The sequence below is a fragment of the Diorhabda carinulata genome, chromosome 1 (assembly GCF_026250575.1).
Source record: "Diorhabda carinulata isolate Delta chromosome 1, icDioCari1.1, whole genome shotgun sequence".
NCBI classification, from domain to species: domain Eukaryota; kingdom Metazoa; phylum Arthropoda; class Insecta; order Coleoptera; family Chrysomelidae; genus Diorhabda; species Diorhabda carinulata.
The window spans coordinates 35,960,196-35,980,081 of NC_079460.1; the positions used below are offsets into that span (position 1 = coordinate 35,960,196).

At 31.1% G+C, this 19,886-nt stretch overlaps 1 protein-coding gene across 14 annotated transcripts in view; it reads left to right on the forward strand.

Moving 5' to 3' along the window:
• The window catches only part of LOC130901333 (calmodulin-binding transcription activator 2-like), a 488,194-nt gene that overhangs the window by 320,436 nt on the left and 147,872 nt on the right, over positions 1-19,886 (forward strand). For all 14 annotated transcript variants that reach the window (XM_057812641.1, XM_057812676.1, XM_057812684.1 and 11 more), the window contains one exon: positions 14,115-14,206. In XM_057812641.1, coding sequence (XP_057668624.1) covers positions 14,115-14,206 — 92 coding nt within the window. The remainder of the gene's footprint in view (positions 1-14,114; positions 14,207-19,886) is intronic.

The following is a 19,886-nucleotide window of genomic DNA, read 5'->3' on the forward strand; positions in this document are numbered from 1 at the left end:
GCTACAATTAATCTAATCGGATAAAAATAGAGGTTGAAACTGAAGTAAAATCCAAATATACTGCGTACTTATTAAAACCTATTAAAATAAACATAATTGATTTTAAGCTCTTACTAGTGTCACGATACAACAATAAATTATATTTTATTGTGTATCTCAATGTGTTGGAGTTTTGTCTGTTCAGTTAAAACACGAAGAATAATTTGATAATTTATAACTGTTTAAATACATCTCCAAATATCGCAATTTAACATTAAAAGCTGCATTTTCACGAAGAGACTACGAAACTCTAGAGCATTACCGATGGGAACGTATGAAATAGAAGATGAAGATCTCTGGCAGCCATACCACATGCTGAAATTTCTAAAAGATCAGCTGTAAATACTGATGAATCCTAGTGCTACAGAAAGAAAAGGGGACACAATAGTTGATCCTCTGGATTTACATCAGTTAAAACCTTCAGCGGTTGGTCAACGCATATCGTAATCTGAAAAATAAAATTATTGATACTATAGTGAGCTACATTACTTCAGTCTTATCATAAAATCTGATCCTTCACAGAAAGGAATCTTGCTGATCTGCTAAGATAATCTCATACACTCTCCTTCTAGTGCTGGAAAATTTGACAGATCATAAACGATACTCAGCTTCTTCACAATCACAACCTAACCTAACCTAAGCTAACCTAACCTAACAATTATGTTTTACAATTACTGAAGCTGTTTTTATGAAGAAAAATCAAGAATTACTTCGCGAAAAAATAATGTAGATTTCATTTTCTTCAAAATTAAAATATTCAGCCACCTGATAATGCAATCAAGTAAGACAGACAAAAAACAATGAAATTAAATTGATAATAACGACAGACTTTTGTATTGTTTTTTATCTTCGGGCACTTTATCACTCAATCAAAGACGTAATAATTAATTTCAACTCATATTTATAGTAGCAAAAGGTCAAAACACATTTGTGCTAGTTTAGGAGTTCTAGCAACATTCCTCATAACTTTTGTTGAAATAAATTCAATACAAATGTGTTTTATAAACTTAAGTTTTCCAACAAAGCTACGATGCTGTATTCAGAAAAACAAACGACTCGTTTCATACGAGAAACATATACTAAAATGGCAACGGCAAAGTTTGAGTTTCGAAATAATGACGGAGCCAAAATGTTCAAGATTTGTTGCAACACGATTTTATTCCAATATTAACACTCAATTGGAATAAAGACGTTGATGCTAGTTCAGACTTAGTTCAATAGGTAAGTGAGTTTGAGAGAGTTTGATTGCTACAACGAGTAACTCTTCAACCACACCTTTTTGCAAAAAAGCAAAAGTATCATATCATTTTATTCTAGTGGAAATCAAACATCGATATTGGGCATTGAATGAAAATTTTGTTGGAATTTGAAGAGATTTGTGTTGACGTAAGATCCATTTAATGTTCCAATTAAGCAACTAATAAATGCAAACAACTTTAGGTCGGTGAGCACAACTGGTGGGAACTGTTGTTAATGTTAAGATAAAATATATTGAGAAATAACATTGTCTATTTGCAGTTACAACTGTATTTAAATAACTCATCAAAAACAGAAATATCAAGAAGTGTGCACATGATAATAAGTATATACTAACAAATCTACAATAAAAGAAAGAATAAAAAATACATATGACCACTCATTATATCCTTTCAGAATTAGAGATACAACCTATTTACATGGTTTTTTTACCCCAGGTTAGAATTGTTCGTTATCAAAAAAATATAATATAAAATTCGATCACGTCTGGTTTAAAAATTATTTAAGTATTCAACTGGATCACATTTGTATTAATTTTGAAAAAAAAATTGCTACTATTTGTCTTTTTCATAATTATTTGAAACTTATAACGGTCGAACCCTACCATGTTTTCATCATAAAATCCCTAATGATGCCGTTGTTCAAAAACATTTAAATCTTGATGATAAGGTTCACCTTGTTCGTCCTTCTAACTTTCTAAGAGTTTGATGGAAAAACTAAGATTCGAGTGCAGGAAAAGATTCTTAATCTTATCTACTGGAAATCTTTCAATAAATCGTATAGTTCATTTTTCTTTTAAAAACTCTTTTGCGACCATTATAAATGACTTCCCAGCAACAGATAAAATGCTCCAAGCTTAGAAAATACTCATTCAGAACAGGCTATTCTTTCTCGCATAATGATCATTTTTGCTCCGTTATCTCAAAAATAATGGAAATAAGTTTTTGTTCAACTACCCTTCAATCCCAATAACAAACCGATAACTAAGAGTCGTCACACACTTGTCATTGGTATTCTTCATACTTATCAAGTAAATTGAAGTAACCATCGTTTCGTATGTAGAACAGTAGAACAGCTTTTGGGCTATATTTCAAATAGTATACTAACAATCGCCATTCTGTAGTATCACAGTTTTAATTCATTACTTCAAAATGTCCTGGGATATATGTACAATAATAGTATTCGCTTACTCTTTTAAAAGTTCCTGCGACAATTTTGTTTGTATTTCTGGATAAAGTAACTTTTGTTAAGCTCCTTTGTTACAGGCAAAAACTGGCTCTATCTAACTCAGATCTTGATAATTGTTAATCTCACATAAGATCATCCACTTTGGCTTAGTTAATCATATGTAGAATGCTTTCTTTAATAGAGAACTCACTGAAAATTTCAACACGACTTTCATTTTTATTTCCTAGTAACAGTAACAGACCGAAACTCAAGAAACATAATTCTCTTCATTTTTTGCAATGTATTCGTAACACAAAAGTGACAATCAGTTTTATGACTACCAGTTCCTCTTCTAACTTGTGGAACCAAATGGAAAGTGTATGTTTTCTTCTTATAAAACACTGGAGATTGTGCGAAACATATAGAACACCCACTTTTATCTTTGCAATGGGTAAAATAAAATTTTTAAGTAGGCCACAATAAACACCGTTGAATAGTACGCCAACTGATTTAAGAATAATATCTATTGGATAACAAACATTAATTAACAATGGAGCTGAAAGTACTATAGGAATATACAAAAATTTTGGCTTGAGAAATACTCAAGTAGGTATCGATTGAAGATGTAGCTTATATAATTCCGTTTTTTGAAATTTTCTAAATTTAAATATGAGATCAATATAATATCACCACTAATTCGAGTAAACGGACACGCTTGTTCAATAAAAACAATAAAAGGTCTAAAGTAAATAGTATACTAGCTATACCATTTTGTAATCTGCTCTTTATCACACCTTTTCTAAAACGTTTGTAATTAAAATACGATCACGCAAATTTTGCCACGACAATGGAAGAAAAATGATACAGCAGTAGGACATTTATAATTATTATAATACCATGCATAAAGCAGTCATTTTCTCATTTGATATCAAAAGTATGCATTAAAGAGAGTTTAAATAACTGTGGTAACGTAGAACACGATACATTTGTATCGAGAGTTACTTGTACTGTTTGTTTCAATACCAAATCTCCTTAAAACCAGTGAATCACACATAAGATACACTTAAATTTTAATTAAATTAGAAAAAATATAACAATATACAATAAAAACCCAATATTATTCATTTTTCTCTTACTTGTTATCAGAATAAAAGTTGCTCTTCACCTTTCAGACCTTCCTCTAATTTGAAAGAAGTTAGGAACATTTGGATTTTAATGAAAAAATGACTACCAGCATTGATTTAAGGTATTATGTTCCTAAGCCAATAGTAAGTAGAATTTAAGTAGCAAAATTAACGAAAAAGATGCTGTTTGATACGTAAATATTTCGATGTGGTTAAATAAGTTATTCTGCTTTCTACTTTGACTTGGCCTTTGATTATATGATTCCGTAGTTAACAAATATTGATATCATGTTTGAATAACTTACTACATAATATTAGAGAGACAATCGGATTAGTTATAAGAGCAGAATTTAATTTTTGTACTTGTGCTTTCGATTTCTCTGATAGGTAACCTTTTTTGTGATTTTTTTCATTATAAACATAAGTATTATATTTATTCATATCAATATTTGACTTGAAAACAACAGCACAGATTCGGGTACCAATTTATAAACATTGATTTCTGTGAAATCCTTGATCTCTTTCTATGAAGAAGTGTTTTAACTTGTCACTGAATATATTAATAAGAAGATTAATATAATTTATCTATAGGAATTTTTTTGTTATAAATTACTAAAAAGGTTTCTCTCAACTTTATTTTTACCTTACAATATGAATTTCCATTATACCATAATCTAATCCTTTTGTGCGATAGATCTCGACTTTGTTATTTTATGTAACGTTATCTTAAATGTGCGTAATACTTTATCAGGTTATCGTTTCATGCATATATAGGTATATTAAACAAATCAGAGCAGTCCCACACACGCACCCATCAACTGTTGAATTAATATCGTAATAATATACAAACTATTTCAGATAACCATCTATACCATGAGTTCTAAAGTCTACTAGAAAATATATGGAAACAGTAGGAGGGATTCTTTTGCATTATTGCACTAGGGTATTAATTGTTTATTATTATACCAACCGTAGATTAATGCATAACGCAATTAACATATCGATTTCAATGTTTATACAACGCTTCGATGGAATAAAAATATTTAATTCGCATTTTTATTACGGCTTGCAGAATTAAGATATTCAAAGTAGAAGTTGGAAGTTGATATCATTGGTAATATTTATACTGAACTCTGTTTACATCAGTTATAAACAGTGTGTTCAGTACATATAAATACATCGTCTGAGCGCGTTTCGATAACCAAGTTATCATTTCCAGAGAACAAAAACATTTGAGCCTCAGACAATAAAATAATATGCGTTAAGATACATGTTATTGAAATAAGATTGAATCTTTTCAATTACAAATTATCATTATGCAAATATTCATTAAAAATTTCGATTCACTTGAAGCAGTATCAAAGAAACAATTTTGAATCTTGGAACGTTTCTTGTATCTCCAACTCCTCAAACTTTTTTCAATACTTCTTTTTAATCAATTGCAATCAATTTGATTTTTAGTCTTATTTGAAATATTATCTCAAGTCGATATTCTGATACATACACTAGTAGATCCCTATCTATATGAATATCAAAATATTTGAAAAATATATTTTTGTTACTCGTCATCGTCTGGTGAGTGGTATCCTTCAAAGTAGTTCCCATTTCATTAAATACTATGTTGCCCTTACCGAATCAATTTTTGTTATCGAATAGGTGTCCTATGAGCGACATTTTTGATCTACGAAAAATCTATAATCACAAGGTACGAAGAATGCGCTGGTGCATTGTCATGATGAAGTCGCCAATTAGGGTTTGTCCAAAGCTTTTCTCGTTTATATCTGACTGACTGAATGACTAATATTGTATAAAGATTGTGTGATATTCGCTTTATTTATCAACAATGGTAATGTAAATAGTTTTTTAAAATAACAAAATGCGACAATTGAAAAAAAAAACACTGTCAAAACGCTTGTCGACTATGAACTAACACCTCCAGTCTATAACTGTGCACACTAAGTATCTGAATACTTGCGCGCCTATGCTCCACAGTTTTGACTTAAATATATGAATATAGGCTCGATACCTTTGAGACAAACCTGGTATAAATACATATATGTGTGTGTGTGATTCTGTGAAGATACTTTGTGTTGAAGATATCACAATCTATTCGAAATGTCCGTGACACAAAGTGCCTATGTCGTAAATATGTACCCTTTTTTACCGATGATTTATTTTACAAAACTCGACGAAATGTGGTGCGCTATCTCCGAGTCGACCCCAACAAACATTTTTTCATTTCTCAAATCACTTTTTACAGCCACATGTAAACCAGGAAACAAATTGCCTCAAATATCAGTATCAGTGTGTCAGTATGTGAATACCGACACGATACATTTTTAGTAATATCATAAATTCTGAGTGGCGTGGTAGACTTTATGCAAATTTTCATTTGTATCAATTCAACTATGCATTCGTGACCTACGCACGCGTTTACATACACACACACACACACACACACACACACACACACACACACACACACACACACACACACACACATATGTCTGACTCTCATAGAGGGCGCTAGTTACACGGTCCGTCGTAGATTTATTAAGCAGAATTTCAAATGAACTTAAACATCATTCAATTTCACACAAAAGGTATTTTTGGTGAAACTCGATACAGTGTATAGTTTTCGGAGTATTTTGTTTTGTAAATAATGAAGTGATAACCGGTGCTGGTATGAAGTAATGATAACTGTATTAATTAACCAAAAAATCACAAGATGAAAATTTAAAAGAAGGCTAATAACATAAAATAGAATTCAATTAGAGTAGGTGTTTAAAATGTCTTCTGTTTTCATGAATATCCTATTTTCTAAAGAATCCTTTAATCTTCTAAACAGCTGGGAGTCAGCTATGAGGTCATTAAAGTGACGTTGAATTCTGTTTTTCATTTCTTGAGTTGAATTTACTTCTGTAGCATAAACTTATTCTTTAATATACGACCAAACTCATGCGATTTTAATCCCTTGGATCCCCGAAGACCCAATGAATCGGAGCTCCTGCACCTCTACCAATCCATTGATTCAGAAAATGGTTACTCAACTAATTACGACATTTATAAATACTTTATACCACCATCGGTTATTACTTCATAATTTTCAAATCGAAATATTCCAAAACGGTATCTAGTTTTATCAAGAGTTCCTTTTTGGAACTGAAATTAAATGATGTTTAAGTTCACTTGAAATTTTGCTTAATAAATCTAATATTGAAAAAGTTATGTTCAATACTACTTGGTACGAAATTCGAAAATTCGATTTATCAGCTTTCAAAACAAATTCGTATAAAATTTCAATACAATGTTGACAGTAGTTGCGGCGAAATCGTAAAAAATGTGTAAACTAAGCAAACCCCAAATATTTTTCAGTTTTCTATCGATCCTAAACAACATCGATCACCTTTTTTTGAAATACCATGTATATTTGAAACCAAAATATTAATTTTTTGGATATTACATTTTTCTTTTGTTGAGGGTTTATGGGAGAATGGAAATAATTTACTTATGACAATCTTGTAATAATGAAAATAAATTTTTACCATTATCTCAAGAAACCACCGATTACTTCTTCAGTCTTGTAAAGAAGTTTTGCTTGCTCAAGAAAACGGTTAAGACACAAAAAAATGCGATACAAAAATGTTTAGATTGTTGATTGACAATAAATGTTCTCCTTGTCCGTAACCACATATTTAGCAGGTCGAATTTAAAATAAACACTGCCTCGTCATTCATAACAATTATGTCGGATGCACTGAATTCCATATATAAATAGACCCGAGAAGATATTTTTGCTCCAGTCCCATTTTAGACTACTACGTTTTGATGTACGACTCGGTGGTAATACTGGTATCACGAGCGATACCTAAATTAATTAGAATCACACGATCCTCATGCATCACGTGCTAAATCTGATTAATGTTTGATCGAGCGCAACGAAAATATTTTGGTATCTCACTACTTTATAAAATATGTTTTTGTTCAATTTAATACTCTCGTCATTAATATAATTAGGAACCCAACCTACATATTAACCAGTGACATTTATTGATGTTCCAAATGATACCGATATGTAATTTTAGTTGTTTTTTCAAATAATCGAAGATTTTTCAAGGAGTTCATGATGGAAATAAAATACTGGAGAACATCTCTTGATCAGGTTCGAGCAAAAACACCTATATAATGTTGAATTAATACAAATTCTCTTAAACATAATTCAGCTGCAAACTGACAATAATTTGCCCCGATATACATCTCTAATTTCACGAATTAAACACACATTACTATATATTGCTCCCCAACCCACCCCAAATACGTGAACATGTGGACATATGCATTTTATTTGAGATACACGAGGGTGCTTCGATTTATTATACATAAACTGATAGAAAATATGTGAGATAGCTGAAGAAGTAAATGCAGCATGCAATATTTTCATGAAAGGTTTCATATCTGTTGATTAAAGCTCGCTTGTATGAGAAATTCAAAAGTACATTTAGATATTTTCAAAAATTATTAATAGATAAAACCTGGTTACTCCGTTATACAAGAGAGACAATGGAGGAAGTTCAAAAGCAAATTCGTTTTCTCGGCCAATAAAGTTATGGTCATAGTTTTTGGGATACCAAAAGGAGAAACGATAACTGGCTAACCCTATGCTCATTTGGTGTCGAACTTGAAAGAAACCAATCGTTAACGAAAAAGCTCCTGTCCACTTTTTTGTTTTGGGGGGTAAAAAACTAGCCAAACTGCGTTACGATCAATTGCCTCATCTGCCATGTTTATCTGATCTGGCTCCTTCTGTTCCCAAATTTAAAAAAAATTTTAGAACTAGTTGGACTAAGTCTCTATAGTTGAGAAAAGATTATGTTAAAAAATGAAAAAAATATTTCGAAACTGTACCAACAAACCACGAAACCGCAGAAAAAACAAACATTTGAGAAAACAAATTCCTGGAACGGTGTCAAACAAAAAAGAGACAATTTTTCGAAATGTTCCATGTACATCAAAATGATGAATATATCAATAAACCTAAGCAATTTGAATGAAATTGATGATTAAATTTTATGAATTTCCATGCCACTATAAATAATTCAAATTGATTATTGTTTTTTTTTCGTATTGTTCGAATATAATAGTTGTTAACGTTGGTAATATTTTTATAAAGAGCGAAGTTAGGTCAAAACGACAAAATTATTTTCTATAAAAAACGTATTACTTAGAACTAACATATATTGTTTTCTGTACTACTTTTTTCTGATCTCATAAACTTGTTATGCAGCCCTCGTATTATGATAAACTTTTACTTCTTTCATTTTTAAATTTCACCATTTTCTTATATTATTATTTTTCTTATCCGTTTTGCATATTTTTGTATTCATTAGATTTGCAAGGTCGGAGATAGTCCAATTTGTTCTCGCAGTGTTAGATCTAAACTCTTTTACATTTATCTTGATTCCATTTAGCAGAAATTCTTTATCTCTTCCCTTGTAAAGTCTAATTTTTGCCTCCCCAGTGCTGAGACGAGAAAATAATGTGTCGTGTCTTGCATCACGATGATTATGGCGTCAAATTTAAATAAAATAACGAAATGTTTCCAATTATGCAACAGTCTTCAATCATAATTAATTTACTACTTTGTTTTCTTTTTCATTTATATACAAACATTAAATAAATTTTACTAGGTGAGTTGAGGCTTATTCCGTTGCAACCTTTCTAGATCTATGTTAATCTCCTAAATCAAGATTACATTTTCCAGCATAATTCTTTTCTTCAGCCTGAGAACAGTCTCAGTGGGTTTCCTATGCCTAATAGCTCAAGGTAATTATGCCAAAGACTTATGCACTACTCACCTTAGAGCTAGTATTATTTACCTATCCCGGATACACAAAGTATCAATAGTTAGGCTCGGTTCACATAATGAACTTGCTCACTGTGTGGCAAGTATTCAATATTACAGCCTTCTGGATGTCGGCGAAGATGTTTTATTGGTAATCCCAGTTTGGCGATGTTATCGTGCAGGGTCTTAGGCACGACGCCAGTTGCTGACATAATAACTGGGACTATTTCCACATTTTCGCTGTGTTACATCTGTTTAATCTCAATTGCGAGATCCACGTATTTGGCTAGTATCTCCTAGTGTTTGTTGAAAACGTTATGAGTGTTCGGTATAGGTTCATCGACAAGAAGAACTGAATTGACTCTTCTATCAATCACCACGATGTCAGATCTGTTATTCGTCACCTATCTATCGGTGATAATGAACCTATCGTAGTAGAGTCTAAAGTCGAGCACTTTCTGCGGCTGGTACGGTGTATACGTATTGAAAAGACCGAACTTGTTGGCCAGTTTCTGGTGGATAATGTTGCGAACTTGGTTATGCCGGTGTAGATAGTCTGTGTTAGCTTACCCACTACAAGCAGATGTTATATGCTGGATGGTCTCTGATGTTTGTTGGCACTTTCTGCATTTGTTACATTGAGTCTTCGGATCTTTAATTATATTTTTCTTGTAGTTGTAGTATTAATAACTTGATCCTGGATAGCCATCATGAAACCTTATTATTATTATTAATATTATTATTATTATTATTGTTGTGTACCTCTTAAAAACATAATTTTTTACTTCTAGACAATCTTATGAATATTATGAATATTTCTTCTCAACTTCCAAAAGTAGATAATGTTTAGACAAAGATTTTTTCAAAATATTTTTCACTTATTATCCTATCTTAAAAATAATTTTAGGTAGAAATATAAATCCGAAATAACAGACACAATCAACTTTACGTTTTTAAATAGCAGTTTATATTTGAATGAAGAATATTAAGTGTAATCCGCTATCTGTAGAAAAAGAATAATCTGACATTATTGGTTTTATATCCAAGAGAAACAAGAAAGGCTCTTGTAAGAGATCATCTGTATGCAAAATACGCCATTGAACAAAATTCGTTGAAAATAATACGAAGCTCGATGCGTTTCCAATTTTGTTCGAAAATACTCTCTATATTAGCCTCTTCCTAACGACTGTTGCTTGCTTTTTCGTTTTTTGACTGTTTTTCTTTCTTTCATTTCAGCCGGTCGGAGAATTTTCCAGCACATTTACATACGATGTCGAATCGTATGGAATGTTACGTTGTGCACAAAGTGCAAGACTGGTTCGTCAAAAAAAATTTTTGGTGTTCTATTTGTAAGTAGCAAGAAAAAAGAGATGTCAAAAACTTTCATGTAAAATTTCATATACACTGATGTTTTTCTGTAAACACAATACATGTTCAGGTTTGTTGTTTTAAACATTTTATATTCTCTATCTATTTACTGCGTACAAACTACATTGTGTGTCTGATTGTGATAGATCGATGACCAAATTATCCAATGACAACTTTTGATTAAATTGGATTTGTTAGTTTTAAAATGGAGGCAAATGTACACATTCAATTTAAATAAAAATAAATTCGTTCTAGAAACTCATACAGTGAAATCCAGAAAATATCTATAATATCTATCATTAACGTCAGATTAGAAGACAAAAACCTATATGGATACGTTCGAACTTTCTCCAACTCAACAAGTAGACTTCTGCCGAGAGCAGTAGACATAGTGAGGGCGTCCAGATAATAAATTACCCTCATCAAGTAGTACACCTGCTTTTACATCCAATGAGATTGAAAAAATTAAAATATTTTCTTGAGTTTTCATAGAGGTAAAAACTAAGGCTTGAAATCTTTCCACAAAAAAATTATTTTATCAACTGTCAATATTTTGCTACTAAAGTTTGAAATTATTGAAAAAAGAATATTTCTTACATAAAACTGAACTTCAATATAAAATTGAATCTCTGCTGGTGGGTACGAAGGAATGGAATTTCTAGGCATTTTACTACAGGCGTTCTATGTGAGCCATCCAATATAAAAATATAAGAGAAAAACGTCACCACGCTGGACATGGGTAGAAGACATCGGCCAGATGAGTTTTACAATTATTGTTGATGGTCCTCACATTAAGTATTCTCAACTTTCCCATCAATTTAGTATATCAGAGATTTGTTTTCCAACCTTAGGAAACTGAATCTTTCATCTTTGATTGACTTAGCCTTAAGAGGCGATTTTGTTAAGGTGGCTCACTTTTCAAAAACTTGTGCATCTCGTGAGTTACATTAGATGTAGACTAAATTCACACTAATCAACTATCACTTGTCAAAGATCATTACACATTACAGATTATTGTCATTTAGGGGTTTTATAAAAATGGGTGTGAAATTCAACACTGCTGCAATTTTTGAAACCATAGATAAGACATTGAACGTGTGAATAAAACGTCGAATCCCACCATGGAAAGAAAAGTTGTATATGTATATGAAATTGTCGTTTGAAAATTGTGTCGGTATTCCATACTACATCGCATTCGGGAATTTTGTCCTTGCTGCGAGAGTACACATAGTTTACTTGATGTTATGGCATTGCTGTAACGCTCTTTGAATTCGAAAATCACACGTCCGATACTGCCATTCCGATTTATACTAAAAAAGTCCAACATTGTACAGAAATGTTGAATATTAAAGTCAGGGAGAGAGAATCCATTTCATCGATTCTCTCATTTCATACCATTATTTACATGTAGGCATGTAGGATAGAATTCCAAAATATTGAGCTATAATTTGTATGAATTCAATTTCATTTCAAGTTTGATCGAACTATTTATAAGAATTCTATCGTAGCTACTGAAAAGTCTCAATAATCAAGTTTTGTAAGTAAGTAGTTGCTTTTGTATATATAACGAGAAAATTTTGAAATCTGAGGTGTGATAAAAACTTTAGCGAATGAATTTCTATTGCACTAAATAATTAGTCTGTTTAAAAGTAATCAGAGATGAATTCCGGCTTATTAGTCCGCTACTATAGCCACTTTATTGTTAGTGTAAAATAAAATTTTTGGTCATTGTTTTTTGTGAGAACATTGTACAATCTAAGGGAAACAACTGTGAACTTTGAATTTGACTGAAACTGGAACGAATTTCTGATTGGTAAATATCTTCGTGTCTGTCTAAATTCGCCTTTCTAATCTTGTGATTTCTGGTTTTTATCGAAAATAGAACATGAGCTAAAATGGAAACGTTTTTATAGAATTAATGAACACAACAAATGGAAGCCATTCCAGAAATATTTCCATTCACGGATTCAACGTCGGAAAAAGTGCTTTTCTACGCAAAATCAGTACTTACAGACTTTTCATTTAAATCAATTCACCATTTTTTTCTCACACCTTGTATGAAAATTTGTTTTCGTATTAATCACCATAAATGAAAAAGTTAAGTTATTTTCAATCTGCTAATACTAAATAATATAAGAGACCCAATTAATTAATGAATTATAGAATAATAATTTAATTAAAAAAAACTGTGATGATTATAATTTTATAAAATGTGTTTTATGATTAATTTTCATCATGCATTATAGGAGAAGAGACAAAATTGCTCATTAGATATAAAGTAGTTTTTTGTTATCTTTTGGTAACGTCAACACTCGCATCTTAGTCAAAAGCGCCAACCTTGCATGTGGTGCTCGCGTAAGCTGGCTTTATGTTTTTCCGAAGCCCTCAAGCGTGTGATGGATGATCGGCAACACAAAAATTTATATCCTGGAGACATAGGATATTTTTAGTACCTTCACTTAAGTTTTCGATTTATGAGTTTGCGGTCGAGAAAGTGATTTTCTGGACTGGTGGCGATTCTTTTTGTATTCTATCACAGAGGAAAAAGAAAAGAGTATTAACTATGGTGTAGCAGAACTTCAGTAAATATTATCTACGATAGGAATCATGCTTTCCTATCAAGTGTTATACTAGAAATTATATCGAACTATTTAAGGCGAACACTCTAGCCACCAATTTAATTATGTTTCTTTTGAAATATGGAATAATCAAAAATATGATATTATGTAATAGTAACAAGTTATATTGTTGAATAGAGAAAACTATTCATACTATTTCTGATACCTTAATTCTCACTCATACATTATAATATGTAGTTGTCAATATTAAAATTATAAATACACATTTATCCACAGATAATACAAATTATTATTATTTGGTATCCAAGATGAAAGAACAGAAATGATTTAACAAGAAAAAAAACATATACACCATTCTTTTGACAATTTATGAGTGATGTATTGAAACTACTGAAAAATCAAGTTGATGAAGATAGAATACTAATTCGAAAATATGTTTGATTTAGATGAATAATTATTTTTTGGTCTGACTTCAACTTCCTGAACTACTTCAATGAGTTGATAACGTGGAGAAGAGTAGTTTCGATGAATATAATAATACTATTCTTTTCATCGCTTTTCAATTTATTATTCATCATTACCATTCGATTGGCTTATTAATAATGTATGCAATTATTCTCAAAGTTAAACTATTAGTATTTTCTTATTTACATTTCATCAAGTTGAACTAGTTTCTCGGTTCGATTTGATACATCTTTCATTTAGCTCGGCAATAAGTTACCAGCAATGTTTGTTTCAGACGGAGAACCCATCAAGTTGCCTGAAAACCTGGAAAGTTTGCCTCGATCTGACCACTTTCCCACACAACGGCATCGCTGGAATACAAATGAGGTGAGTGCTCTACATACACATCAACCGACTAGTTAATAGTGTTAAAACAACAAACTTATTAAAGATTTAGTGGGTCTGAAATGCCAGCCGCTGGCCACAATTCAACCCAAATGAGATTTTGATACTGAATATTCTTTTTACAAGGATCAAATAATCAGATCAAATGGAAATGCTCATTTTATTTTATTTGAATTATTCACAGTGGCGAAATATGATCAAATATACAAATGAATACATGAGTTTATATTTAGTAAAATTGCCTATATTCATTCGATTCCATGAAGCTTCAGTAGTAGACGGAAAATATTTTTTATTCAAACGATTATTTATACAAAATATAGATTTAATTCCCATGAATTGATATACTTATCTCAAATTTTTGGATTTTAGTCCTTTTGGAACTAGACACAAATATATTTGATTAATTAAGCACTGCTACATATTTGAGATGTAAAAACTAAAGAAAAAATAATTTTTCTTATCTAGTATCTAATATCTGGTTTTAACCCAACATTTATTTAGCTGTTGGAGTCCTTGGTAAAACCATTCTTTAAACTTAGATACAAAAAATTGTTGCACTGCATTTTTGCCTAAATAAGTAGAAATCAAACAGTGCAACGTCCAGATTAAATACTGGATTTTGTAGGAGTTCAATACTACCAACTTAACTTAACTCTTGAAGTATGTGGCTTAACATTTTTTTATTTTAAGAGAATCAGTTTTCGGTTAACCAAATCTAGATATTTCTTCTAAAAAACTTCATACATTCGCATCAGCTGTCCAATATATAGCTAGGCATTGATAGGTCGACCATCTGGAATGATTTAAAAGTTTCGCTTGATTATCGGCACTAGTCGGCAACTTTTATAAATCTTACCTATTAATTCTAAATATCGAGCTGTGGTATCTTTAGAAGATCCAAGGAAGTCTGATAATCGACAAGTGCGAGTACTATGTCGGCTTTTTTCTGCTTCCCCTGTAGCCTCAGTATCCCACTCAAGTGGACCTTAGCGCGAATGATCTTTAAGGTCTTTTCAATTTCACATATTTTCCATGCTGCCACGGCTGCTTTGAAATTTTATTTGCAATAATGTCTTTAAGTGTCATTTTCATTTTGAAATCTTATATGTCAAATCAATGCAATATTGTATATCTCTTGTTAACATTTACAACAAGTCCTTTAAAAAAGTTACTTTGTTTTAGTTTATCAAAGATATAGAGGTATCTATGACATGATATCCCATCATATAAGTATTTCTGTGTTCTTTGTTTTTTTTTCTAATAGATTCCTGTGTTGGTTGGTTATCAGAACTCTATTATGAAGACAGTGGCATGAAACTAGAATTATGTTGAAGTGAAGGGTAACACAAACCGAGGTTAAATCGGGAAATAATGTTTTTCGTCAAATTACTTTTCTGGAATTATATAAGATATAGTAATGGGTCTTTTCGTTAACTTCTAAAAGTTTTAATTTCACCTCCTCGTTTATTGTTATAGTAGGAATTTTTGGTTAATTAGTTTCAAGGCAGTTCATAGTTCCATTTGAAGAGGATGAAATGAAAGGAATCCACAAACGGTTTCGGCCTATGTGCAAAGTTAAATGATAAGGGAATACATTTACATATTTCTAATTAATTTCGTAGTCCATTTGAAGGAAGTCAATGATATTCACAACGTTGTTTCTGAGCTCTATGTTAATGGAACAACAGTCTCATTTAAACATTGAGTGAATTGTATCATAATTTTAGTTTTATTTAAATTTGACTAAGAATAATGATGGATAGTTTACAAATACACTTTCTGATACATATCGAAGTAAAAAGAAAACAAACTAGCTCATCTATATGTATTTGAAAATCCCGTATAAAGTTTTTTTTTAAAAACAGTAACATATAAACATGTTTCATAATTTTCAAAGTATTGATCCACCATCAACGCTAGTTTTAAATGAAATTTTCCGCTATGAAGTTTGTTACGATTATTCCATATCATTCTAGAGATATTTTGAAGTGTTTAATTAATTATTTAACTCGCTATTTTCATTTCACTGACTATGCAATACGCGCACCGTATCCAAAGTAAATCAGTAACTTTTATTTAAACTAAACAAAGACCTGATTATTCCGTTAACAACTACAAACAAATTTATTATATTTATTTCCAGTATTGCACTAAAGCAAGATATAAATTCTCAACTTATAAGAATTGCTTTAACTAATATCAAGGTATAAAGGTAAATTCTAAACCGCAGAAAAGTTCTAAACAAAAACATCACAACTTTATATTCTTGTGAAACTCAAATTGGAAATTCCTTCAACAAACAAGCCAACAGTAAGCGAACAAGTTTATATTTATTTATTTGTTTATATATTTCCACTGGTAAAAGAAACTGCCTCTTTCAACTAGGTTTAATGTATAACATTTTCTCGAGTTCAAAAGATTGCATTTACTCTTGTGGTAAAAGTTTTATGTGGTAAACGAATCAGCTGATAAATATATGTATTGAAAACTTTAAACGTTGAGGAACTAGAGAATTACTTACTTTATTAGAATTTCTTCAAAATAATTTGGGAATAAAGACTTCCGGAATTAATCACATTGTCTAGTATAAACGCGCGTGTCGATAACTAAGTTATCTCCTTCAGAGATCAAGGTAAAATTTTGCGAGTTATGAGTGTAAACAGGGAATAATGATTATTTCCAGGGAATTCCAGGTTGTTATTTGATCTACGATAGTAGAATCATCGTAAATCTCATATAAACAATAGTGCGCTCCCGCGTACAAACATTATTTTCTTATGATTTTGCGTAACGTGTTAGCCGGGAAGGACACAGGATAGAGTTCAAAGTAATCTGATCACACAGTAATGTTCCCAAATTGGCACAGAAAAAATATGACAGATCATTCACACGGCTCAAGTCTGAAGCAGTTTTGGTGTGGTGATATCCTAAAATCAAATTTCGCCGATTTCATGTCATAAAAGCCTAATTGGAAATTATAGTCGTTTTCAATTTTCGAAAACTATTTCATACTTTGCATTTCTAGAATAATTTGAATTTATATACAATTGCGCCCTTGAGCTACTATCTTAAATTCAATATGAACGATGCAAATTTGGCATAATAACCATTTTTTTGTGTTTAGCGCTTTAATCTAGTTGAATCAGCTACGAAAGTTTTGAGCATATTACTTACTATATTCGTGTGTGTAATTTGTGAGTCGCCTGACCTAAAAACGTTTAAACTGAACTTTGGATTATCGTAATAATCTAGGGCTCAAATTTCAACGTTGACCTTAAACTGGTATGTGACTTCATAAATATAAATTGGATGAAATTAATGATAGATTATAGTTTTCCAAACAAGAACCAATTTCCAATTTTTATTTACAATATTATACATCCCGATAATTATTCACCTGCTCCTGGTTAATTAGTGAACGAAGAATGTCAAATAGTAATTAGTAATATAGTATAGTAATTTTTTTAAATATGTTACAAATTTTTTCATTTTCCCATTATTATTGCCATTTAAACACACAAATTCTGACGGATTTCAATGTTAATTAACAGAAACACATGAATTTTCAAATATTTATCACAATATTTGCATATTTCGTCACTTGAATTTTTCTTTTATATGTTTCTATTTGATATCTATCGTCTATGCGTCCCATAATCTGATAAAATATTTTCCCTTGTTCTTAACTATAACCACTTTCCTGGAAAGTGGAAAATTAAAAAAAGGAATTCTCTATATATCTGCAGTATTATTCCCAAGAAATTTTTGTAATAATTGAAAAAAAAAACAACCGGTAGTAAAATTATTCATTATTTCTATATATTATTATCATTACCAATCTTTATCAAGGTGCATTCGTTCCTGTTTATTATTCATATGAACAGCAGTCGTCATGATGGTTCCGCGAATCTTTCCATGCCCTAAACTTAAGTCTATTTCTACACATTTATATCTCATCAAATAACCCAATTTTTATCGCAATATCCCTCATAACTGGCTAAATAGGCGAGATAACCTTTTCAAACAGTAAAAAATAGTTTTTTTAAGTTAGTCGCCACATAACAAAAAACATCGGGACGCAGCTACATCAGCTTATGGATGCCGTGGAACAATATGAATTTTTAATGGATGATTACCTATGCCCATGTAGTATGTTTTACGGAATTAATAATTCTGCACTACCATATGAAGCCCAGAGGTATTAAAACACAATCAAACATTTCTTCCAGAACTAATGAACCACGCTTCCATAAATTAAACACAATGGATTCATTTTTTGGGGATATCTTAAAAGCTTGGTATATGCAACACAGGTAAACACAAGGAATGACATTATCGATAAAATAAACTTCCATTGTGATACTTTAAGGCAGAATATTGGAGACCTCTTCCTAGTTCAAAAAATATCCTTCGTAGACTCCAGAAGAAAATTGATTGAAAAATTAATTTTTGCTATCTTTAGATTGTACCGGTTGTCCCTGTGAAAGTTATGGATTGTTAACTATTGGCCTTCAGATAGTAGTGTAGAATTATTTATTCCGTCAAACACACTATCTGGGCATACGTAATCACCCATTAAAAATTCTTTTAATGGGCTTTAAAGGCTTATAACTAAACCCATATAAACTAAACAGAAACTTTTACAGGCGAAATGTAGAAATAACATTTTACATAACAAATTACTTCGATCAAATTAGAGGATGAAAATTTTCACTTGGGGTTGTTGCAGGAATACTCCACGAAGAATCCTGGGATCTGTCTGAGAAGATAATAATTTTTTAAAAAGTGGAGAAATGCGTCGAATTTGATTATAAGGGGGACGCATTTCACCTAGAGTTCTCTGTACAATCTTATAATATAATTTTTTATACAATTCATCATTGGATTTGTAATAATAACTGATAATTGGATAACAACACAAACTAATTATTATTATTATATAAGAATATTATGACCGAAATAATCACCTTTCTTATTTGATTATCGATCAATAGATTATGAATATTCGTAGGAATTCATATGCGTTTCGTGCGGTTGAAACAAAATTTGAGCTACATTGCGTAAAAGTGGGAATAGAAATGAAGGAATTTACTTTAGAAATGATGAACGTACTAGAGTCACATCAATTTTAATCATACTAATAAAAACATTGATTATCGATATGTTTTGAAGAAGATGAATGAATTTATGGAAAATAAACTGCGACTGATTAAAAATGAGTCAATCCAAGTGGCAGTTTTGGGTCACTTGCCAATGTATAATACCCAAGTGATATTCATCGAATTTTAAATTCCCAAAAATTGATAGAAAATACGATTCGTACAAGAATTAAACGAAGATGCTAACGACCATCGGTATTAACTCTGCGAAATTTTTATACAGCTTAACAAGCCACGCTTCACATATTTTTCATTTCAATGTACCTTTTATTTGAATGGTGGAGTGAATAGATGCAATTGTATTGGAATGAAATTAAACCAGATTGACTTGTTTGAAAGTCATGCCCACAGGCATCAGCAATATTTGGGCTGGTATTATAGCAGACTATATTGTCAGACACTTTTCTATTTCTGGTACCCTCATTACTTATATAATATTAGAACATTAAAACGATTCAATAATGACTGACATGATAACGATCTTTTAGAGAGCTAACGGT